The sequence below is a fragment of the Uloborus diversus genome, chromosome 1 (assembly GCF_026930045.1).
Source record: "Uloborus diversus isolate 005 chromosome 1, Udiv.v.3.1, whole genome shotgun sequence".
In the NCBI taxonomy this organism is placed as follows: Eukaryota; Metazoa; Arthropoda; class Arachnida; order Araneae; family Uloboridae; genus Uloborus; species Uloborus diversus.
Window position 1 is genome coordinate 30,065,518 of NC_072731.1, and position 25,963 is coordinate 30,091,480.

General features: G+C 34.2%; 1 protein-coding gene across 1 annotated transcript; it reads right to left on the reverse strand.

Moving 5' to 3' along the window:
* Positions 1-743: 743 nt before the first annotated feature.
* LOC129234336 (uncharacterized) lies at positions 744-24,071 on the reverse strand. The gene is made up of 5 exons (XM_054868328.1): positions 23,857-24,071; positions 21,350-21,553; positions 16,377-16,607; positions 15,339-15,458; positions 744-1,104 (listed from the first exon to the last, which is right to left on the reverse strand). The coding sequence occupies exons 1-5, from the start codon at positions 24,069-24,071 to the stop codon at positions 744-746; spliced, it is 1,131 nt and encodes a 376-aa protein (XP_054724303.1).
* Between the last annotated feature and the right edge of the window lie 1,892 nt (positions 24,072-25,963).

Genomic DNA, 25,963 nt, shown 5'->3' on the forward strand with positions numbered 1-25,963 from the left:
ACACATACACACACTCAAACACATACATACACACATACGTATACATACAGACACCTACACATACATGCAGACACCACAACTACCCACACATTCATCGCACTCATGCCTACACACAACTACCCACACATTCATGCCTGCACACAGACACAAACACATGTGCCTACACACATAAACATTCCCCACCACACACAAACACTCATACACACAACATACACATACCCCGTACACACAAACGCACATATCCCCCACACACACATAAAAAGACATGCCTTCGTACACACACACACACACCCTCACACACTCGTGATTGCGAAAAACATAATTTGAATTCAAGAGGTCAAAATTCAAATTAATTTTTTTGTTTTTGTTTTCGAAAATATAATTTTTCATGCTGATTAATTTCATGCTAAGAATTAGAAATCTTTCATTTAGTTTTAGTGATGCTCTAAATAGAGAAAATAATAATAATTCAAAATATTTCGCAAAAAATATTTTTCATAATTTCATTTTAGAAATCAGTAATTGAATCTTCATAGTTAATTAATCTTGAGTTATGATACGTTTGTTGATTACATAATTACCATAATTTAAAATGCAAATTGCTCTTATTTATACTATGTGAATGGCATTATGCATTAAGTGAAAAGGAAAGGTTCCTTTCCGCTGAAGTTCCATGAGGAACTAAGTCATAGAATGATTATGGGACAGTTCACTATCTACAAGCACATTCTTATTCCTTTTAATCAATCTAGGGGTCCCCTTGGCCCCCACGTTACTGTCACATTTGGAACCAGGTAGAGTTCTCGAACAGCCGATACAGCGTCACCGTGGAAAGCGGCAAAAGCGGGGTCGATTTTTTTCCTTCTAGAATCCGCTGTACCTGTTGGGAGGAAGCATTCGTTGGAGTAGCTCTGGAAGTAAATGGAGTAAATTTCGTTCCGTTCCAGAAAAAGAGGCTCCAGAAACACGAGACTCGCCTCTGCCCAAGACTCGGGGGGAGCGTTGGGGCTGGTTCTTCGTAGAGCACATCGAGTCCAGCCAATCCGCTGTCTTCGAAGTTCAGATCCGTCAGTCTCACGGAATAGTCTCACGTAAGCTTCGATCCTTTAAGAATGAAAATAAAAGTGAAAGTTAAGGAAGGAGAAAAATGAATAAAAAGAGTAATGGGGAAAATAAGGCAATTTAATAGTGAACAAGTTTTATTAATAGTTTTATGTCTTAAAAATTTATATGTGAAAAATACTTCATTTTGATTTTTTTTAGAAGCATAGGGTACCGGGGCACGTTTACGCAGTGTCCTTTTTTCAAACCGAGTTATAAATGGAGAGCCAACAGTCATAATAGATTGATGCTGCTTCCTAGCAAATATTCTCACAAGTTTTTAAGAGTCTTTTTTTTTTTAAAGCTGGACACTTTTGATAGTTGATGTCTTCAATTTTCGTAAAAATTTCAGGATGTGTTAGTGGTACTGTGGTAAGAAAAAGTGAAGTTTATTTTTCTAAAACACTGATTTGTTTGTCCTTGAGTAGGGGTCAAAGTTTAAAGTTGTGAAAAAAAAGAGCTAAATATATGATTGCTTTGCTTCAAAAGCAATGAGTGAACCAAGCCAATTCTTTTAAATGTGGATACTACTTGATACTAGTACGTGCTAGCATAAATACATTGGCGGCTCACTCATGGCATCTAACTTTCCCGTAAAGCCTATATTGTTAGGTTTCCTGAACTATTAAAAATTGAAGGAAAGTTTATTCAAATGAAGAAAAAAAAAAACATCAGAGAGAAGTGTCTTGCTCAAAATATTTGAGGCAAAAAGTTTTGCTTGAGTTGGACAATTCCTTCAAAAGTTGTTAGGGAAGAGGGATCAGACAAAAACATAGATTCGCAGAACAAGACATATTTTCTACGGAATATTTCCTATAGATTAATTATTACTTCCTCAAAATTTGTTATTCGAGATCATAAGTATAGCAAGACTTTGGAGCTTGCACTATAGTTTTAGAGTCCATCTTATGCACTTTTCTATGACTTGCGAAAATGATGAAAAATTTTAAAATATGCCACAATTTCTTCTACTCTAAACTAAAATGCTTGTTTGAAAATTCTGGTAAAATTTGAAAAAAAATTCAAGTAATCGAGTCTTAAAACTCCGAAGCATTTTTGTACTAAATTCATAAAAATCGACACCATAGCCTTGACAGATATACGCAGACGTACTCTATTAAATTATTATCTCTGAAGTACTACTCAAAGAGCTAGAATTTTATTTGTATACTAGCTCTGTGGTCCAGACTAAAGAGATACTAGTTATATGTCTACAAGTTATCTTCTTTTTGACATTCTTGAATTTATCGTAGTATTATTGTAAGCTTAATTTGTATTTCTTTAAGTATTATTTTCATCGAAGAAGTATCCTTTGGAATTGTCAAGTTAAAATTTATAGCAAAAATTCTTTTCAACGAAGAATATTCTAAACGAAAAAAGAACGATTAACCGAGAGTGAACACGTGTAATAAATAGTATTTATAATTAAAAATATTTCATGACTTAAATCAGTAATTAGCAAATATATTCTTTTTAAAGAGTTTTTATTGTGAGCTCACAATAGAAGTTGAGAGTAACTATTTGACTTTAAAACCGTTTTTGAAATATGCTTGCCAAAAAAAAAAAAAAAAAACTTTGACCTCATAATTGAAACGCTGTCATTTTAATCATTTATTTACAAAGAAAAAAAATGAAGCAATAAATATTAAGTCTAATTATCAAACTTTTATCTATTTTGCGCATTTAGAATGGTATGTAATTACACAAGTTAGAACGCTTAAAAGAATCAATGCGAATTTTAAACTAAACGGCCCTTCCACGGAAAATGGTCATTTTGTCCGTAGCACCTACAGCCTTGAAATTTTGTACAAAATTACTTCGAGCCCCGGGTGTGTGCACCTGGGGTTTTATTTTTTTTAGTTCGAATTAGTTGTTTTGTAATTAATTTTTTCAGCTCAAATTTTGCGTAAATTGCCTATTATTGCTTATTTAAGGGGTCAAAAATTACTTACACATATTAATATTATATATCGTTGCAAAGGGTAGAATTTTCCGCGTTCTACACAATTTGTTTCAATGCTCTAACTTAGATACGGCGGGAGTTATTTGTTTTTAGCTCGAACTTTTTTAGGCTTAGCTAAAAATTAGACAATACTTTCTTCATTAAATCTATCAGTAAAAACGAAGGAATTGTCCTACAGTTTTCTTTTTGACATCACTGAAGAGAGCGGTTTTTTTTTACTCCAGATCTAACTCAACCTATGGTCGAAAAACTGAGCTTCTATCTCCAAAGGGAAAAAAGTTACAAGCCGTAAAAAATCAAGTTCAAATAATCTTTATCTCCATTAAAATTATTGATGTTTTATTTAACGTTGCCATAGTTACGTCTTCTCGATTCGCATGTTTCTTCTTTCCCTTATTCACAAACTTTAACGGTTTCGATTTTAACGGAAAATCTTAGGCTCAACTCAATTCAATCCCCGAGCTAAAGAGCATCATATATTACTGTGACCATGAATATACAAAACTGCAGTTTTGCAATACTCAGGAGCCCCTTAGCCCTTACGGCTCTGCAAGTAGGTACAAGTTGTTTTTAAACTCAGGAAGGGGTGCTTTTTGATCCATAAGGAAGCTCATAATGTGTTTTTAGTCTGTTTCTTTTTAACCGACGATTTAAATCTTTGCGAATCAAATAAGATTGCGAAGCAATCTTCGGGGGGTTGTGAGCGTTAACCAGCAGGGGGCAGAGCCCCTAACTCTAATAAAATAAAATATTAAAAAAACATCATTGACGAATATTTACTGTAGTTAATGCGAATATCTCATTCCACGAGAAAAAAAAGGAAAAGGTAAAATAGGGAATTTTCAACGATTTCGTAACAAATCTCTTCGCAAGAAAATCGTAAATTACAGGATAATGTTTCTAAAACCAAAATATCTAATCATTTAAACCACTAATAAACAAAACAATGATAATCCTAACTTTTTCTTCCCCTCTCAAAATCGTACTTTCACCGGCCATCGAAATCAAATTTAGAATAATCAATACTAAAGCCTCATACGCAAAAACCGCCCAATAAAAGCAGACGGCGAGAATCCCCTAGAAGTGTTTTCCCTGCAGAAGGGACAATGTGGCCGGAAAGCGAGAGAAAGTCGGTCGCGCGCTGGGGGAAATGATTTCGTCAGGATAAATCTTGCTCTGGAGGGGAAAGGAATTGCATTCAAATAAAGCAGGCTAGTGGTTGGAAGCTTTTCCCTGATTAGGATTTGTTGTCGTGATTTGAGAGATATTCAACTTGTCTGGTTCGATTATTTGCGACAATATCGCAAATGTGTCTCTCAGTAAAAATTCAGTTTGAAGTTTTAGAAAAATTGTGCAATGAATATTCAATCAGTTCGATACAAAAGAATTGTGTAATGCATAGTTGCACAGGTATTCGATTTAAATATATAGGACTGATTTATTTATGGAAACAAGTTCTTTCGTTAGGGTCAAATTTCTAAATTCACACTCTTAAGTAAAACTACAACCTAGTTTGACTCTCTTCACCAAAACAGAAAAGGAATAGATAAAATAGGAAAATTGTTAACTATTTCGTAATAAAAATCTTCGCAAAAATATCCTGATCAATTATTGCTGTATATAAATATCACTCCAAATATGTATATGTAGGACAAAATCGAAAACTATCGGACCGATTTTGTTGAGATTTTCACTGTTTCTGTTGGTTAGTGCTGGAAATGTTTATAGATCATTTCGAAAAAAAAATTGATGAATAGTTCTTTTTTCATAAAATTTACCAGTCAGGTTATGGCTTAAATTTCCATTTTAAACCACATTTTAATCAGCTTCGAATACTTTCGATTAGTTATCGGTAATAATATTCTTAAGGGTAAAGACCCTAGGGTACGATCCTCCATTTTGAGAACTAAAACCAAATAAAATCTAATGCAGGACGTAACAAGCACTAGGTTGTATGAACTTAGCTCGGTTTCTAAATGATTACATAACAGTCAATACCAGTTTTTCCATACTTTTTTGAGCCTATCGCTCATAATTTCCTCTAGAGATAGGCACACATCTCCCCCTCCTCCTTTTTTCCTTGAAAAATATACAATCTGATCTAACGAACATCGATATTATTGGCAACATAATGCCTAATTTATATTTGAAGTAAAATCTTTTTGATAAAGCAATTTCATCCTATCACTCTAAAACATAAAATATACGTTTATATATATATATATATATATATATATATATATATATATATATATATATATATATATATATATATATATATATATATATATATATATATATATATATATATATATATATATATATATATATATATATATATATATATATAACAGAGCATTCTTTACGTCCCCCCCCCCTTTACTTTCTTTTCCAAAAGGAACTGATATTAACGTATTTGAAGGGAAATACGGGAGGGTGGCCCAAAGGACAGGTTTTCGAAGAACACTCGAAAATTGTAGCTTTTGGATTTTTATCTCAACAATTTCGGTTTTATTTCCTAGCAAGGTTTTTGAACTTCAAAATAAAAAGTGATTTTTATATTATTTCAAACCCAATATTTATTTATTATCAAATTTTACAAACCTTTGAAAAACCCGCTTTGCTCTACCAGGGAGCTCAAAGCGGGTAAGCTTAACTAATTGTGATTTGGTTCATTTACCAATCAAGTTTGAAGTTATAAATGATTAAAATAGTTGACTAGCTACCTGCCATTATATATATATATATATATATATATATATATATATATATATATATATATATATATATATATATATATATATATATATATATATATATATATATATATATATATATATATATATATATATATATATATATATGTGTGTGTGTGTGTGTGTGTGTGTGTGTGTGTGTGTGTGTGTGTGTGTGTGTGTGTGTGTGTATAACATTAAGAAATAACTGATTAAATTAATAGACTAATCATTTGCCATTTCAAATAAAATTAAAAAATTTTAAAAACCCCGACTTAATTGCAGCTGTAGAATCAAGAGGGAAAATTGAAACTTTTTTTAAACTCCTTATATTATTAAAAATCAATGTTCAGTATTTTATTTGCTATTAAATAGAAACCGGCAACAGATAAAAATCATTGCTATTGATTTCCTTGTCGCCCAACAATGAATTTGTTATCAATCGCGAGAATAAAGGCTTAGCCGTTATTGAAATCTGCTTTGAAAAAACATCATCATTCGAATTCTATGAAACATAAAAGTTCCAAACACATTCTATCAGACGCGGGAAAAAAATTTCTTTATTTTGGTATTAAATTTTAAAATCCTTAACTATGTTTTCACTGCAAAAATCGCGAAAAACATTTAAAGGTTTTTAATTAATATCTTCGTTAATTAATGTCATCCAAAGATGCAACCTAGCTAAGAAAACTCTCGATCAACTCTCTTTTTGAACATTTTTTTTTTCAAAGTCGGTCCATCCGTTTAGGCGCTGGAGTGCCACAGACAGACACACATATACACAGACACGTCAAACTTATAACCCCCTTCCATTGTGTGTCGGGGGTTAAAAATAACTTTTTAAAGTTATACTTATCCTATTGAAATAGGAAATCTAAGTCAGCACACGATTCAAGAAATTATAAATAAATATATGATTAAATCCTATACCCGCTTTTCCCGAATTCACATTTTTTATTTCAATAATTACACCTTTAAATTTAAAAAAGAAACAAACGAAATGACTATCGTAGTTTGTAGGTGGATTGTGTCAGAATAACGTAATATTATTGGCAATAAAAAAAAATAAAGAAATAAAAAAAAAGCTGGTCTTCTACTAATTACAAGTTACAAAACTTCATTTCTTTTTTTAGATGTATCATTTTTTTAATTATTATTTTAAGCCTGGTTGCGCTATGCCGTTTCACTGTTGCTTTGTTGGACTGATTAAAACTCGGGGGTGTCGTTTTTTTTTTTTTTTTTAACTTGTGATTCCTTGTCTAAGTTCTTAATAATTGGTTTTGCATACGTTTTCAATTTTGATATTCATCAAAATTGAAAACGTATTATTATCATTTTACTTTTTAAATACTTTCCTCCTCCAGTCGTCCCTCACGAATTTATCGCCCCCTTGAGGAAACAAATCACCTCTACAGGGGCGATCGCTTCCTAGTTGGGAACAACTGGTTTTAACAGAAGCTATCGCCACGTTGAAAAAACAAAACTTTCTATTTCCATTTCTCTTTTTATATACATAAAGAGCTGCAATATTTTAAACTACCCATTCAGGATGTTTTATTTTTAATTAAAAAAATACAATTGGATTGAATGCGTCTTTTATATTAGCTAAATCATTCTTTTGTTATTTAAATTGAAAAAAGATCCGAGCCTTTATTCCTTGCAAAAGAAGTTAAAATTTTATTTGATGACGTGCGCTTTTTGAGTATGAAAAAAAAAATTCATACTTTGACTTTAGATAACCCAGCTGATTTCATCGTCATCAATATTTAATTCCTCCTATCTTCTTAAAAGAACAAAAACAAACAATGACGCATTTGGAGGGTAATGTCTGGTGCACTTGAGATGAGTAGTTGTGTGTATACCCTCTAAACCCAATTCACTTCTGCCGCTGTCAACATCAATAATGCAGATAAAAAAAGTCACATGTTTGATTATTTTCCCGAAAAAAGCTGCGTGGATAACGACGAGATAAGGGGAGCGATTATATCTCTGCGTAATGTTCACTTTCGGTATTCGGATGCTGGAGATTTTGAGATAACAGTCATGATTGGAGGAATTCTTTTTTAAAGAGTTACTCTGTCGTGTGCAACCACTTTAAGAGTAAAAATAAAAGTAGTGGTCGCATTGAAGCTTCGATGAGATAGTGTTCAAATAAACTGCCTTCTCGTGTATCTAAAACACTTCCTTGCAATATTTTTACCAAATTTGTTTTTTTAGAATCGATTTTATCTTCTGGGCCATTCCATTTGGTGGAGCGGGACATTTTTCAGTATATTTCGTTTCATAAATATAAATAAAACATGCTAGGAATTTTATTTTTGATAGCAACAGTAAAGATTTGTCATAAGAATTTCGTAGAACACTAAACTTATCGTTTTTAAATAAAATAACTGATGAATACGCCATAAAATGCCCGTCGCGGGCATTTTATTGCATGTTGTTCAATTATGTTCTTCAAACTAACTAATGTTTGGTGTTCTACATAGTTCTTATGGCAAATCTTTACTGTTGCTATGAAAAATAAAATTTCTAGCTTGTATTATTTGTATTTATGAAACAAAATCTTGGGACAAAACTACTCAAAATGTCCCGTTCCGTCACATGGAACTTCCTTAATGTTTCTGCATAAAAGTAAATGTTTGACTTCTCGTTTTAGAGTTTTTACAGTTTACGGATTTCACATGGCCCAATTTGCGACCCAAAAGTTAAGCATTTGTTTCGAAGCTATAGTTGGGAAAAGCTAACTTGGAAGCATTGTTAAGGCTACTAAGAGCATAATCATACCATACATACACTACCAGTTTAGGTTTTCCCAAGTACAGAAGGTCTTGGATTCCAATCTTAGCTTTGAGAAAAAAGGAGGTGAGAGGGCTATTGCGACGCGTTTTTCATTCTCAAGAGTCGTCTGATAGTTTTCCTAGCTTTCCGTGGTTAAACTCACAAATGCTGGAAAATCACCCTTAGGAGTTCTCCAAGAAAGCAGCTTCGGAAGCGATGCAAACCGAATAAATCATGAAATAAAACACTTTCGACGCAGTTAAGTCCGTTGAGAGTAAAAGTACTCAAATGCGTACAAACATAAAATATATATCACATGCAGTAATAACAGAAGTATTAACAATGATATGATATCTTTGAAAATAAGCTTAAAGTTTATTCTTTTTTATATGTTGATTTATTTTTAAATGTCTAATTATTATGTGGCATCACAGAACCTTGTGGTCTGAAACTTTTCTGAAACATTTGGCATTAGTTCAAAAATCAATCTGGGGGAGAGACTTTATTATACGATATGCGTAAAACTCAAATAAAGGTACAATTAAAAGCAATTTAAAAAAGCTAAAAATACAGCAAACAGCTGTTTCGAGGCTATGAATGCAAGCCTTTTCAAGAGACAAAAAAGAATGGTTCACGAAAACCCAAGCACAGATCAAGTGAATGACAAACACAAGATGAGAAAGCGTAGTAGTGGCCAGAAACCAGAGATATTATGCCATCAAAAAAACGTAAGACAGCTGCACTCAAGTAAAAACATCATAGACACAAAAATGTAAAGCAAAGATTTTCAAACCGTGGCCATCTTTTATCTATTTTATACTCCGTACACTCGCATATCCAATCAACTTCGGAAGTGGGCTTTAGCAATCATCTCTTTCTTGGATGCTTCTGTTACACGTGAAGACAACACCTTCATTAAGACAATTTGTAGTCACTCCTCCCCCTAAAAAGTTTCATTTTCATCTTCCAAAACAAAAACTAGTATGTTGTGGCCATCTCGAAACTTTCTTCTGTATCTTTCTTATAATTCTGGTCCCTCCCTATGCTTGACGAGGAAGCAATATTCCCAACAAAAACAAAATTACACATGCAAAAACCATCCCACACTGTAAAATAAATTCGGAAACGTTTCTGAGTATATCGTGCAGCTGCGGTTCATGAAATTTTCAAAAACGTTTCTGAGTATTTCGGAATTCTCTTTCTGTAATGTCCGGAAACGTGTCTGAGTCTTTCGGAATCCTCTTTCTGTAATGTCCAGAAACGTGTCTGAGTATTTCGGAATCCTCTTTCTATAATTTCCAGAAATGTTTCTGAGTATTTTGGAATCCTCTTTCTGTAATTTTCAGAAACGTTTCTGAGTATTTCGGAATCCTCTTTCCGTAATTTCCAGAAATGTTTCTGAGTATTCTGTGCAGCTGTGGTTCATGAAAGTTTCGAAAACGTTTCCGAGTATTTCGGAATTCTCCAAACAATTTTCAAAAACGTTTCTGAGAATTTCGGAATCCTTTTTCCGTGATTTTTTCTAAAAAATAATTCGTTACTATAGTATTGCATGCCATATCAGTTTCAATTCTTTCATATCTAAGAGCAATGAAACAAGCAATTTTAGAATCATTCGTGGATTTTTTTTTTTTTTTTCTGAATTTCTAATGACAAATAGCATGGTTAACAGCATAACATATGCACAGTTATAAATTTTTGAAAATTTATGAAATAATATAGTAGTTTCATTCATAATCACAAAATCGTCGGGGGAGGGAAGGGGAGCACTTTCTCAAAAGTGGGATTGTTTGTTAAACAATATTAAACTTCAGTTTTTCTCTCAATATTTTCAAGACAAAATTATCAACATATTGTAATTTTAATGCAGAACTTAAAAACATATCTTGTATCAAACTTGATAGCTTTTATTTTCGGATAAAATTTGACAGAACTTACCTACACTTTGCGTTCCGAAATTCGTTCACGTCAAGTCAATTTCTTTGACGAACAAAGTGTACCGAAAAGTACCAACAGAGAAATTGATGAATTTAAATATGACACCAAAGTCCCCCTGCTGGAACCATTCGGGTTTATTCTTCTGTTCTTGCCCTTTTCCAGTTTATCACAAATATAGATACTTAATCAAAATAGGTTACTGATTTTATTTTTAGAGTGTGCGCAAAATGCATTATATATTTTATTTATTAAAACATTGAACTCTATTACATGATTATTCCATTTCATATATACGAGAGTCCCCCCCCCCCCACACCATAAGAGTGATGGTGCACCCATAAAATGATATAAAGCGTCCCCCACCTTAAAAAAAGCAACCCCTTGAAAATGTCAATGGCACAGTCTCTCACCATATGTGCATTGCATATTAATAACATAGTATTTAAAAACTGATCACTTTTAAAACGATGACATGAAAAAATATTACTTTTTATTTCAGCATGTAAATGCAGCTGTTCCATTTTTGCCACTGACTCATTCCTCCTGACTTTCCTACATTAAATTAGTATAACCACGAAGGAAATGTTATTTTCGGAACTAATGTCAAGGAATTTTTTTATTGTTAACCACATTTAACAAAATGAATAAGCAGATGAATTAATTTCATAACTATGTTCTTACTAATAGATAACATGGTCATTTTCTAATGGTATAAATATTTTTAAATGAATGAATAAATTATAATAAAAAAAGATAAATTATACCGGCACATTTTTTGTGAAGCATATTACAATACTAGAAAATATTTGCATTACCATATTTCTAATGAATTTAACAATTGATTTTTTTTTCTTTTTGAACCAAAATGTATGTTCATCCAAGTATTTCGAAATAACTTTTCTGTGATTGCTTCTCAAATATAAATCTTACTTCTTTTGCGTAATTAATCAGTTTCAGTTAGTTACAACAAATAGTACACCGCGCACATAGGTATATGTAGGATAACTTTAAATTAATTCGATAAACCCAAAAACAGTTACAATTGGAGCCTCATCAAATGCAAATCAACAAAAATATAAATGTATATAACAACATGTTTTAAAATATTCATTAATACTTACAAGTGAACATGAGCGGAAGAAAATCTAAGTACCTCCATTACAACTGAATAAGTAATCCAAAGGGTTTCGTTTCATTAAGTATAAACACGTGTGTTGAAACTATTCACGCTTGAACACACAATATATATCTAATTATGGTCGCATTGGAAATTGTAAAGAAGCAAATGGTTATTAACTAACTTAATAGCTGCGTACATCGTCTAAAAAATCAAGGGCAGTTCAAAATGCAAAGGCGTAAAATTAGTTTCGACGCATTTTACTACTCTCTAGACATGAAATAACAAGCAATCCAATGCAAAACAGTTGCTGACTGCAGCAACCATACATAAGAAAAAAAGAAGTTATCGTTATTTCCGACTCATTGGCGCCTGGTTGGAAGGATGAAATAGGTTTCGAAGCGTTGCGTCATCACTTCCGCTTCTAGATATCTTGAAATAACAAAAAGCTTTCTGAATATTGAGGAGTTCGCTATTGGATGAAGGATTCCTAGTATTTCGGAAACGTTTCTGATATATCCAGAAACGTTTCCGAAATTTGTTACAGTGCAATGTCTGAAGGTTTCCTTCAGTCTAAAGTACTACTTTTAGTTATTGAAATGGATAGAATGAGCAAAAAAAATTACATGGACCCAGAGAATACTTTCATTTTCCCAACAGTTTTTTAAATTAATTTTTTAAAATGTCCGATTTTTCAAACAAGGCGTGGTTTTTATGACGTCACAAATGATGCAATTTGGCGCATCTTTCTACTACGTTTCCATGTTATGATAATCAAGCAGCGAATTAAAATTGTGCTCTACGCTTGCTATCAATACTATGATTGCCAATACACGTGAGTGAAGATGCAAATTAAATATTTTGTTCTGTGAATGGCAACATTCACAGAACTTTAACGATATGGCAAATATATCACCATTCGGAAAGTTTTGTTTGACGATATGATAAAAATATCATTCGGCAAAATTTGGAGTTCCTTTAGGCGAAATATCAACATTCGGGGAAATTTGGAACTCGATTCGGCTCATTGAGAGTTTTCCCCCTGATAAAATTTGAAGTTCGGGGCGCACCTGAAAAGGCTCATCATTTGGGCAGTTAGGAGACTGGCTTTTAGCACCCCTCTCCCCTCCCTTTATTCCAAGATTTTAGAAGCAATGAAATTCTTAAATGAGTGCGGTATCAACCCAACTAAACACCAATTACTTTCCGTTTTTAATGAGCTCCCAAAGAAGATGTATACACTTTCAAACTCAGAAAGAAGTTACTACATCCGAACTATTTGATAAACTTAGAAATTGAAACAACCGCCAATTTAATTTTTTTTAACTCTAAATATTTTTAATTTTTGTAGTTGGGGGGGGGGGGGAGCTGCCCAACCTTGCCCCTCTGGACATGCCCATGCGTAGAGCTGGCTATTGCCATCCCTGTCGAACGAATATTGTAAAGCACAAACTCTTTCATTCTAAGCAATCCTTAACAGCTGGCAACCCCACTTGCGGCCATTTTTGCATAGGCAAACCTTAGTTTATCACGTTCAGAAAAAAATTAGCTTTAATTTGAGACATAAAAGATGACTATACTTTATGAGTGCATAAATGTGCACCAGTAGTACCCGTTTACTTGTGGCTGCGAATAGGTTGCGGCCAGTTGCGCAACGGCAACCATAACTTTTCAAATTCTTCAGGTATATTTCTTTGATATAGAGAAAAGTTTATTTCAATAACAAATGCGTCATTTTTACCTCAAAATGTCAAACAATATTAATTTGAAAAAAAAATACTTGCGGGCACTTCTTGCTAGGCAACCTAGCTAAAACAGATTGCCCCTTTCATAATGTAATATAAAAATTTGATTTTGACTTTATACTCGATGAGTGCAGAATTCTGCAGCCTGACCTTAGACTATTATTGTTGCATTAATAAAGCTATTTATTCGCAAAAAAAAATCGGCACCTCTTGGAGCGATTGACGCCAAAATTGAACCAACGCCTGTTTACATATGGATTCACATTTATTCCGAATTTTATCCAGAACGTAGCATTACTTCTTGAGATATGGCACTCACAATGGAAAAAAAAGAATGTTCGATTGCGCCACCCCCTTTTCAGCTGTTGACGCCAAAATAGAATCAACTCTTATACCCTCTAAGGGTTACTTGTCGATAAATTTTTGTTTGATTCCGCTCATTATTTCTTGAAATACAGCAGTCACAATTGACGAAAAAAAACGTTCTATAGCTCACTCCCGTTTGAGCTATTGACACCAAAATTGAATCAGCACCTACTCCTGTTAGGGGTAACGTGTGGACCAACTTTTGTTTGATTCCGCCAGTTACTTCCTGGGGAATAGCAGGCACGCATAACTCAAAAAAAAGTCCCGTTGCTCCACCCCCCTCCCCCTTGGAGGAATTCGCGCCAAAAACCAATGGGCACAAGTTTACATAGGGGCACATATGTGTACCGAATTTCGTTCGATTTCATGCGGTAGTTTTTGCTTCAGAGCGGCCACAAAAAACTGGTCACACATACGTGACACACACAGACATTTTCCAAAAATGGTCGAAATGGGCTCAGCACACCTCAAAACGTGCGAATCCGTCGAAATTCGAAAATTTGCACGGATCCAATACTTTCTTCTATATATTAGATATAGAAGAAAGTAAAATGGTCAAAATGGTCTCAGCACACCTCAAAACGTTCAAATCCGTCAAAATTCGAAAATTTGCACGAATCCAATACTTTTTTCAATATATTGGATATAGAAGAAAGTAATTAGCTATCTTTAGAACTTTTATTTTCCGAGCTCTATCAATTTGTTCTAATATCAGTTTATTGTTCTCGGAATAGATTATTTAAGAGTGATGGATTGGAGATTTTCGACTAGTGTTGTTGATTCCATTTACAAGAAATTGATTAATTCGACTACTAGAAATCAAACCTGGGCTCCCGAAAATTACAACAATATTGTTGCTTTACCTTTTGCCCCCAAAATCAATCATCAGATTTCAAAAACCCTAAAAAAAAAGTATAGTTTTCCCCCGGTTTATAAACTGCAATTTTCGAACCTTAAGCACCCCGTTTAAGGACTTGAGAGAATGGGGATTTTTAGTCTTTGTTGTCAATGTGGGTTGGTTAGCAATGGACAGACTAGACGTGCTCTCAAATACCGTTTTAAAAAAAAGATACTGAGTCAAAAACAGGATGTCACATGTTCTTACAACGCCCAACATTGCTGCTCTTGCATACATGTTTTTGAATATTCTTTTGCCAAAATTATTTATGGCTGCTCTTTTGTTTGTGACATCAATTTTTGGGAATCTTATTTCATTTGGAGGGATTTAGTAGTTAATGACTAGTCCAGCGCTTCTTTTTTTCCTGCGGTTTGTAAACTTTTCTTTCAATTACTGTCTGTCACGTTTTTTCTTGAATGCTGATGTCAGGCTCTGGGCTGAGGACGTACATTTCTGGGTTTTGATCTCTACTTGTTTGTATACGCTTTCACGACTTGCGTCTCTCGTTCACTTGATCTGTGTTTGGGTTTTCGTAAACCATTCTTTTATGCCCTGATGAAGAGCCTGTTTTGCTAGCCTCGGAACACCTATTTGCTGAGTTTTAAACTCTTTTTAAATGTTTTTGTTTTTTGCCTTCATTTGCTTTAAATGCTTTTATTCCAGTTGTCCTTTTTAACTCATTTGAAAGATTACTTACTGTTCGGAAGTCCCCACTTCGAGCATCATTCCGATGAGCAGTATATCCCGATCAAAGGATACTTGCAAGCAGAGATTTCCTTCGTCATTTCTCTTTGGCTCGAGAATATTATGCCAGGCGCTGCAGATGCGTAGATGACTGCAGTGGCTGAGAGAATCTTCTGGGCTAGTGTACCTTTTCCTTCCACATCGACAATTGTCGAAGCGGGAAAGCGCAACTTCTGGAATATGGTCTTGGTTTTTGATAGAAGACATCCTGTAAAACGAAAAAAGATTTCAGCTATCCGTCCGTAATCTTACCTTTTCCCCCTAGCAGGCCCTTAAGTAAAAAACGCACACGTAGCACATATTTATAGTCTCAGTTATCGAAAACTGTGTGTCGAAACTTCGAAGGGGATTAGAAAGGACGATATGAAACTAGAATCATATGGGAGCAATGGTCGCAAACGTTAATCAGACTCGCTACATGCACACAAAGTCACAGACTAAAGTGTGCAAAATAGGCAACAAATTTATTACGCAAAGGTTGCTTTACACAACCTTTAACTTTTAAAAGAGGTTTAAAGTTTCGTCCTGTAGCTCTAATACAGCGTCGCAAAGAATGTAACGTTCAATAAGAGCTTGTCAGATGGCTCGTTATTGCGACACATGCGTGCTCTTCTTCGCTGCTGAAAAAGAGCCTTGGAGAGCAAAAACATCAAGTTTCTACAACTCAATTAAACAAGTCAATTAAATACATAAACTTTTTCGTTATTCTAAATTAAAGCACAGTCACATACGCTTATAAAAGTTACAGAATGTGTTTCATACTCCACAGTGATAAATATGGTAATATGAGTATTTTATTTTAAACATATGTAATTACTTCTGAGGAAAGAAGAACAGTGTTTCTAAAACAGACGAAATTGTTCGAGTGGAGTAATTTTCTTTACAAAACTGAGGATTTTTAACTGTTTGTATTCTTGTTTCAGTACTTAAAATTTGGGACGTGGGCAGCTGTTTCATGACTTTTTGAAATAACCAGAGCAATTTCAAGTACCTTATGAGGACAATGAGCTCGTCCAGAAAAGTTGCTACAGATTCCTGTGTCAAAAGTCTGTTGCTTTTGCTGCACTGCATCCTACCCCAGCGCCAGATACCCCAAAACAAATAAGCTTCGTCCGGTACGTTGAGGCAGTCCGACTGTAACAGTCGGACCATAGTTTTTTTACTAAGCTCCAGAACGAGATCTGTACCAAATACTAGTAGAGCATGTCTTTGTATAAGCGATCTGAAAGAGAAAAAGAAAGCAATTATATTTTTCACAAGACTGGGCTGTTTGAAGTAAAGTACATTTTTTTTTATCTCAACAAAATCATCGTCAGACATCGCAAAGTTATTAGTATCATTAATATAACAACTTACGATACAATAATTGCATCCTAAATAACTGCAGCAGCCTAAAAAATATCGTCTGCTACAGTAAACTCCTGATTATCTGCGGTATTGGATGGCAGAAAGTGCCGCGGATAGTAAAAATCGCGGGTAAACCGCAAAAAGGCTAAAATGATGGGACAAAGGAGGTAAAAATTGTCCTACCTCAAAAACTTAGCTATATCGATGCATTATACTTTCTTCAAACAGTGAAAATCAGGGCCTAATTACTGAATAAGCCAACTAGGCCGTGGCCTAGGGCTCCCACTTTTTAGGAGCTCCTAAATGGCTATTTTTTAAAAAACCAATAGCTAAAACTGTTTTTGCCAATAGCTGAAAATGCAAGGGTTGAATATACAGGGGCCCTGAAAAAGCATATGGCCTAGGGCCCCCTGATATCTTAATCGAGCCCTGGTGAAAATACATACAGTACAGTAAAAATGTTTTGTATTTTTGCGCGACAAAACTTTACATTAATAAAGAATAAATGTATGTACTACAAAGAAAACACAATCTATATAAATAAAACAAAGAATATATGTTGTTTCTGTGTGTGTGTGTGTGTGTGTGTGTGTGCGTGTACACTACATGACCAAAAGTATTGAGACACTTTCAAAAATTCACAATTTTAAGAATTTCCTAAGAAATAAAAGCCCAATTGTTTTCTAACTTTTGTCACATAACATGTATGCTCCAGCTGTCAATTTCCAATAAAAATAATATCACCCTTGCGTTTCGGGGGTCAGTAACAAATTGAGGAAAACAAAAATGATTTTTGGTCATCATTCATCGCAAATAGCTGAGAATAAGCTGTAAGTTTCAGAAATTAGTTGGCTTACTGTGTACAATCATTTTTCGTACGTTTGTAAAGGTATCACTGATATTCACTAAAATATAAACATTTCTTTCAAAACTACATTTTTTTTTTTTTTTTTGAAGGTTTTTGGCTCATAACACGCAAAGTTTTTCATCAAAACATACGAAATTTTCAGAAAACTTGACAGCAAACAGGAGAAGAATAATACTAAAATTTGAAGTTAAAATGTTCAAAATTTGATAAAATATGAACATTTAAAGCAATTAATTTTTCACTGTGCATGCGCGAAAGATAGCAATTTATAACTTTCACCATCTAATATCCAACTAGATTCCTCAACTCATAAAAAAATTCCAATTCAATATCTCTAAAATTTAGAAAGTTATCAGCAAACTAATGAACCGAATTTGAGTAACTCTTGGATAGGATACGAATTGCGAGGGATCGTTCGCAAATAAGCTGTTTTTATCGTGAATCACACTAAACGATTGCAAGCAAATGTTACAAACTTGCGAACGACCCCTCACGATTCGTCGCCTACCCAAGAATTACTGAAATTCGGCTCATTAGATCGCTAATAACTTTCTGAATTTTTGAGGTATTGAACTGGATTTTTTTTATGCGTTGAAGAAGTTAATTGGGTTTTAGATTATGAAAGTCTTAAATTGCTATCTTTCGCGCATGCGCAGTTAACATTAATTGCTTTTAATGTCCATATTTTATCAAATTTTAAACATTTTAATTTCAAATTTTAGTATTATGCTTCTCTTGAATGCAGCCAAGTTTTTTGAAAGTTTCGTAAGCTTTGATGAAAACCTTTGCGTGTTATGAGCCAAAACCCTACAATACCCTTCAACTACAAATTTTATTATTTGTAGTTTCGAAAGAAATGCTTATATGTTTGTTAATATCAGTTATACCTTCTTAAAACTATGAAAAATGATTGTACATAGTAAGCTAACTAATTTCTGAAATTTACAGCTTATTCTCAGCCATTTACGATGAATGATGATCAAAAACCATTTTTGTTTTCCTCAATTTGTTACTGACCCCCGAAATTTAAGGATGATAAAAAAATTTCTGTAAAATGGTAGCTGGAGCATATTTTTTACGTGACAAAATTTTCAAAGTAATTGGTCTCTTATTTCTTAAGAAATCCTTAAAAATGTGAATTTTTGAAAGTGTCCCAATACTGTTGGTCATATAATGTACGTTCCCTATACAAATCCACAGTTTGCGTCGAATCTCCATCAAATTTGGCAAGGTGGTACTTGGGCACCCGAAAAGGAATGTAGGGGGTTTTCGAACGCCAAAAAAGTATCGAACCGTTCGAATTTTAATTTTAAAGCCCGAAAATGGCATTAAAGGGCTCTTTCTACACGAAATAATTATCCGATTTCTTTGATTCAGGTTCCATTGATCCAGGCCCACGAAAAACATCCATGAAGTACATTCACTCCCTTCGAATTAGAAAAAAAGGCTGTTAAATCACCAGGAAAAAATTTTAAAGCGTCATTAAGTCTAATGAAATTATTTTGTACCGGGAAAATTATCGTTTGCGCGATCTCATTTTAAATTAGCGTGAATAAAGTTTCAGAAGGTTGCCCCTTTTTTTTTCTCGACTGCGACGAAATAAAATTTTCTTTTTGTTTTGAGGTAAACATTTTTCCTTTTGGTTATTAATTGGCGATTTATCGTCTAGTTACACTGGGGTCGTTTCCAAAATTTTAAAAGTATTTTTTTCTGAAAGAGCATGTTTAAAAACACAGGATCTGACCATTTTTAAAATAATTTGTTTAAGTTTAATATTTTTAAAAAATTACTTAAATCGACGGGCTTTCAATGTTTGTGCTTCTGTCGTGTGACATTACAAATGATGAAATGCCATTCTGTGTTGCCATTCACAGAGCAAAATATTTAATTGGCATCTTTACTCAGTGTATTGGCAACGATATGGTTGATAGCAAGCGTAGAGCGCAATTTCAATTCGCTTCTTCTTTACTAATAATAAAGCTGAAAGTCTTTCTGTCCGAAGAATGTCTGGAGGATGTCTGTAGGATGTCTGTGACGCGCATAGCGCCTAGACCGTTTGGCCGATTTTCATGAAATTTGGCAAAGTTAGTTTGTAGCATGGGGGTGTGCACCTCGAAGCGATTTTTCGAAAATTCGATGTGGTTCTTTTTCTATTTCAATTTTAAGAACAAAAATATCGTAAGATGGACGAGTAAATTACGAAATTATCATAACGTGGAACCGTAACATGGGTACAAGCCAATTGGCGAGAAAATTCACCATACATAATTCGTAAATATACAGGCGAACCAAAAGACCTTTTAATTTTTCTATTACGGGCAAAGCCGTGCGGGTACTACTAGTGATTATCATAAAGTGGAATCGCGGTAGAAAGATGCGGCAAAGTGCATCATTTGTGACGTCATCTAGACCACGCCTTGTTTCAAAAATCGGGCATTTTAAAAAATTAATTAAAAAATAGCTGTTGGGAAAATGAAAGTATTTTCTGGGTCCATGTTATTTAGTTATTTATTTATTTTTGCTTATTCTATCAATTTCAGAGACAAAAAGTACTACTTTTGACTGAAGGAAACAACCCCATTTTCCGACAAAGAAACAAAAAATTGGTATTTGCTTTTTTCTGCGAAAATACATGTTCTTGATTGTTAAATGACTCGCGGATAATCGGGAGTTTACTGTACTTGTAATCAAAGTTATTTTTTAAAATATTAAATAGAACTATTCTATTTATATTTTTTATTCATTGTTAACTTAACTTTGTTTGCTTTATTTTCTGCGCGCAGTTCCAATAAAGAAGTCGCTACAGTCTCTGGATAATGGCTTCTGAAAAACTAAAACCAAGACTCACTCATTTGCATAGGATATGACATGTCCAATGAGACATCTGCCTTGTCCGAGCAAAATTGAAATGTTTTACCTCTTTTGCTAATTTCTTAAATTCCTGCAAGGTGGTATATTCAAGCTCTGGAACTGCGAATGAGTTTGCAAGAAATAGTTCAGTATCATTGTTTTTTACAACGAGAGTGCAAAAAAAAAAGAGAAAAGTTACATTAATTTGAATTTTTGCAATCTTGAATTCAAATTATGTTTTTCGCAATCACGAGCGTGTGTGTGTATGAATGCGCGTGTGTGTTTGTGTAGGCGCATGTGTGTGGGTGCGTGTGTGTGTGTATGTATGCATGTGTGTGCGTGTTGTGTATGTACGCGCGTGTGTGTAGGCGTACGTGTGTGTGTGTATGTAGGAGTGTGTGTTTGTGTCTGAGCGCGGGCATGAGCGTGTGTATGCGTGTGTGTGTAGGATATGGACGCAACCTGGAGGCGGTTTTCGCTAGAGGAGCAGCATCGTGAGGCCGGTCGACGCGATGGTAGTGCTGGCATAGGGAGGTGGTGGGAAAAAAAAGATAGGAATTCAAAACATTCAAGTGAGAATAATAAGCAATCGTGATTGCTCAAAAAAAAAACTTTAAAAAGTTCCATGTCTGATATTGCGAATTAGTTTTTTTCGTATTTATTAAAGTTTGGTTATCATTCTTAGCTTGGCGACGGAGAATCGTGTGCTACGTAATCAGATGATTACGTAGTACACGATTCTCCGTCGTTTGTAAACATCTCAGTAGATTTTGACGTACTAAATCAGTTATTAAGTCGCATTGGTCGGCAATTAGAAATTTCATCACCATTGTATACATTTAAACGCGGAAATTAACTTGATTGCAATGTTTCTAAAAAAAAAAAAAACTGATACTCACCTGCAGACGTCTCTAATTGAGCAATTCCCAACAGGTGTAACTCTTTGTTCCAGTTCCTCTAAAATTCTGCATGCCTGCGTTACACTTAGGTCTGGTAGTAATCGGTCTTCCAGAGTTTCTCTCAGATCGTGAAACCCGTACTTTTCTGAAGCTATAATTAAATCTGCACTCAGTTCTACAGGAATCTCGCTTGTGTAAACGTATCTGCAAATGGGTAAATTTATTTATCACTATAAAAACAGTGAATAAAAACTCCAAAATAGATCAAGTTTACGCCCATCTCTTAATAAAATATTAAAGATCGCCTTTAAAGCATCCCATTTTTTATACTTAAAATGAGACACATTTTCAAATCTTAATATATAAAAATCTTCTGTGCGGACGTTTGTCACCATAAGGCTTTTAAACGGCTGGACCGATTTTGGTCAAATTTATTGTGTGTAATTAAGTTGCGGCAAGCATGGTTTCGAAGCGCGATGGATCGAATCAGAAACGTTTTTGTTAATTAATTAATTAATTTAAACATTGGATGGTTATATTTCCCAAATGATTAATATTTATTTTAACTTATTGTTGAGCGAGAACGGAAATAAATATTTAACCCGTTGCCAAAGGACAATAAGAAAGCCAGCTCTGCTTTTTGTAAATAGATAAGACGTAGAGAAAGAGAGTGAAGCCTTCATTTCTTGAAAGCAACGATTTTAGGTCCTGTGATATATTTTAAAGTAAAGTACTGAAAGGTTCACGCAAAACGTGTGTTCTCTCGTCGTAGTTGAACCATGTGACCGGATCGGTGCTTTAGGTTTTCGTAACTAAATGATCATCAGAAAGTACCGTACCTAGCAACATTTGTTTCTCGGCCGAAATTCATCTGAGTTTTGGCACCAATGTCAAAAATACTTCAAGGATTATCAAACTAATCAGTACATTGTTAAAGGAAAAGATGATGGAATTTAAGGACGAAACGAATGTTATTTTTGTCCAGATAAATTACAACAAGGTAGTTCTGTACACAAAAGATCAGTGCAGTGGAAGATCTTTATATCTGATGGGAAGAACAAATTAGGCAATGTATTAAGTTTTAAAAGTTTTCGTTCAAAAGATCGGATTGCTAATCGGTCGGAGTTGGCTTCGCTCACTGATCGGCTGGATTACAGTAACGTGGTGGCTTGAGAACTTTGGCTATGAACAATAGAGCTGCGTCATCATTTGTTTAAATTTCAAAGCTACTGTTAATGTTATTTATTGTATTTTTTGATTATTTGGCGAAATAATTCAAATTGCAAAGGATTGTTTTTCGTTTTTAAAGAGTTTTTAGTCATTTTAATTGAAGAATGTGTTTATTTTACTTCGGGAGGGGGGCTTCGCTTATTCAGAGAAATGTATTTACCTTTATCATTTTTTAAACGATATCCTTTCGATTTTTTTTTTTTTTTTTTTTTTCCATATGGGAAATGTTGCAGCGGGATTTCCCGTTTGCTCTAGATGAGTAGTTAGTTTTTTACACTTAATATCTTAGGACGCTTTTCATCCTTTGAGTATGGCTGAAGGAACAAACCATCAAGTACGGGAGAAAAAATGGTTAATAAAACAAATGCTCAGTGGGCATTAGATAAATCAAGTTGTAATACTATAAGAATACTATACGCGTTCTGCCATTAAGCAGCTTAAAACATTTTCTTTTTACTTATTTTTTTTTTTCAACGAAACGGCTCAAACACTACATGGTTTATTGAAATTTTTTAACTTTTCAATTTACAAAGTTTGAACAGAACAACGTCTGTCGGGTCCTCTAGTAAAGTATAGGGGAAGGTTTCCGTCAATGAACCGGTTCCATGACTAGACCGCGAAGATATTCCTCGTACCAGACTTTGTGTAGACGCACACGTAATCAGTTTTAGTACCTTTCTTTGTCTGAAAACAGTCTAGTGCAGAGTCGTCAAGTAGTTAAAATTATTTAATCATATTGTTAATCGGTCGGAAAAGATTTCCACCATTATCTTACTAATTATTGAGATTTTCATGCTTTGAATATCACTGATCATCTAAGCGTGAACATTGACTTAAAAAGTGCCTTTTCAAGTATAATTCCCCATACTTCATGTTTCATCATGATTCGTCACAGCAGTAACACCCATAAGAATATTCAAAATGACGCAGTTGCTATCATTGGATCTCTAGGTGTTTCCATGAATGGACCACCTGACAAAGTGTTTCATTCATGGAAAATTTCAAATATTGCTGTAACTTCAGTTCAATTACCTTTGAAAATTGCTCAATTGTTTTAAAATAAATATGAAAAAAAAATAATCTCAGTAATTCATAAAAACTCTTATACTTCATTATAATTTCAAGGCAAATTTTTTTTTATAAAATTGATTAAAAAGTGAATGAAAGTGTCCCAATACTTTTGTTCATATAGTGTAGGTTCTTTTAGACATTTGCTATTTAATTATATTTTAATCCTTTGAATCGTTTATTTAAAGTTGAAGTAGTTTGAAAATTACCTCAACAGATTAATGGCAGTGTTAGGCTCCATGCTCACAACGGTGATCGGTACGGGCTTCTCATCTTCCGGTCTTTCTTCCATCATTAACCGGAAAACCGATGACCTGTTGACCAGCATCAAAGAGTGAGCAGGAAGCCTCCAAGAAAAACCAGCATGGCGGACTTTCAAAGTAACGTCACTCAAGCGCTCACTTAGAACAAGGTCCTTCGACATCTTGCACCTCTGTGTAGAAAAAAATAAGGAAATTTCAGCCACTTTGCACCAAATTGGATTTTTCCGAGTAAACCTGTTCCGCGATGAAATTGCGACCTCCAAAGTTTGAATGCCTATGGGGTATTTTTAGCAGGCTGAAATCAAATTCAAAGTTTGGACGATCCCAGGGCCGGCAAATGAGGGGGGAAGCAAGAGGGAGTGATCACACCCCCAAATTTTTTGAGCAGAACGATAAAAAATGGATAAATTCAATTTTTGTAAATCGTAAATCAATGTTCATTAAAAAAAATCTCTTTCGTTCTCGGTAATAGTTGATGAAACTCGACACATTTCCAGGCACAAGCAAGTGTTCTCCGTTGAATGCATGGAGCACTTTCTGACCTTTTCAGCACAGAAAAAACTGGCGTTGAACCATGGTGAGCTTTAACTAAAGAAGTAATTTTCCTATATATAGGCTAAATTCTTCATTTTGTGTGTCCAGTGTAATGATCAGGCCCAGATCTATAAATTTCGGGTCCCCTGCAACAAAATCTGTACGGTTTCTCCCCATAGGTCAGCAGTGTATATTTGCAACGTTAATAAGCCTATCTGCTAGCTTTTTTTTTTCTTCTTTAAATTTCTTGGGCCTTTTGGCTCCTTAAGGACGTGCCCACCTTCACTGCGGGATCTGTGGAAACGCAGATCCAGGCCTGGATCTGGAACGATGGTATAGAAGAAGCCCTTGTAAGCAAGTGGTGCACATGATTTTCAAAAGAAAATTCCTTGGGATTTCACATTGATTGCTACGTTCATATTTTAAGTGTACGTTTATTTATTGAGTGGGTATTGCTTTCTACAAGTAGAAACATTCTAGCTACTCAACGCATAGCATTCTTTCCCAGAAACTTCTTAATAAAAATACATGCTATTTTTGAAAAAAAAAAAAAAATCGCACATCAACAAATTCCTTTTCTGGGGTTCTTTAACTATGACTCGGACTAATACAATACAAGATGGTCTTCAATAGTTAAAACCATAAAGCATTTCTCAATAATTTCAAAGCAGTGATTTGACGCCTGGCAAAATGACTGCAAAACGATTCTTTCAGTGCTGAGAAAACTGGTGCCCTCTAACATGAATGGTTTCGTTTAAATTTTATTTAATTTGTTTACTGGCAAAAGAGCACTACCCTGGGCATGATTACCTATTCCTCTGAATTCCAAAAAGCATGCATTAAAAATTCACTAAAAGGTAAAAATTGTAGTATCAGAGTGTTTTATATAAAATTAATTAAAATTTTGTCATAAATTTTAATTCATTTCATAAGTTATCATGTTTTTAAACATTATTTTTTGTTAACATTAGACCCGTTTTATGACCACCTCTTGTTAGTGTGTGTTTTGTACCATACTGAGGTAACTCATATTTAAGAAAATCGATCCCCAAATGAAATGCTGAAATGCCGTCCCTGGACGATCCTATCATGGAATTCTTTTGTGTTATTGGGCGGGGGGGGGGGGGTCATTTTACTTGTAGCGTTTCATATGATGCCAAAGAGTTATATATAATAGTTCAGCATATGCGGTTCAATGGTGTCAGGAGCAAATGTGTTTGAAATGCTTTAATGTTTTTTTTTAATTAATTACCGAAGGCACATGACCGTAACCAGACTTTTGTTTCAGGGAGGGCTTTGTCAAGCACATTTATCATAAAATCTCTATGATCAAATATCAGAAATGTTTCAAAACATCAGTGTTCAAAGTATTAAAATTAAAACGTTGATGGTATCTATACATTGACCCAAAAACATCGATGCTCCGAAACATCGAATTTTTTGACATATATTTCTGCATATGAACTCTAAAACACGTTTCAATGCTACGTGCTAAGCACAAAAGTCGTACCTGGATATT

Bases quoted from the DNA above. Each gene is read 5' to 3' on its own strand.
- LOC129234336 (XM_054868328.1), bottom strand. From the start codon at position 24,071: ATGTCGAAGGACCTTGTTCTAAGTGAGCGCTTGAGTGACGTTACTTTG. The intron at 21,554-23,856 runs GTAATTTTCAAA...ACCCATTTGCAG, and splicing joins ACTGCCATTAATCTGTTGAG to ATACGTTTACACAAGCGAGA. The intron at 16,608-21,349 runs GTGAGTATCAGT...TTTCTCTTTCAG, and splicing joins TCAATTAGAGACGTCTGCAG to ATCGCTTATACAAAGACATG.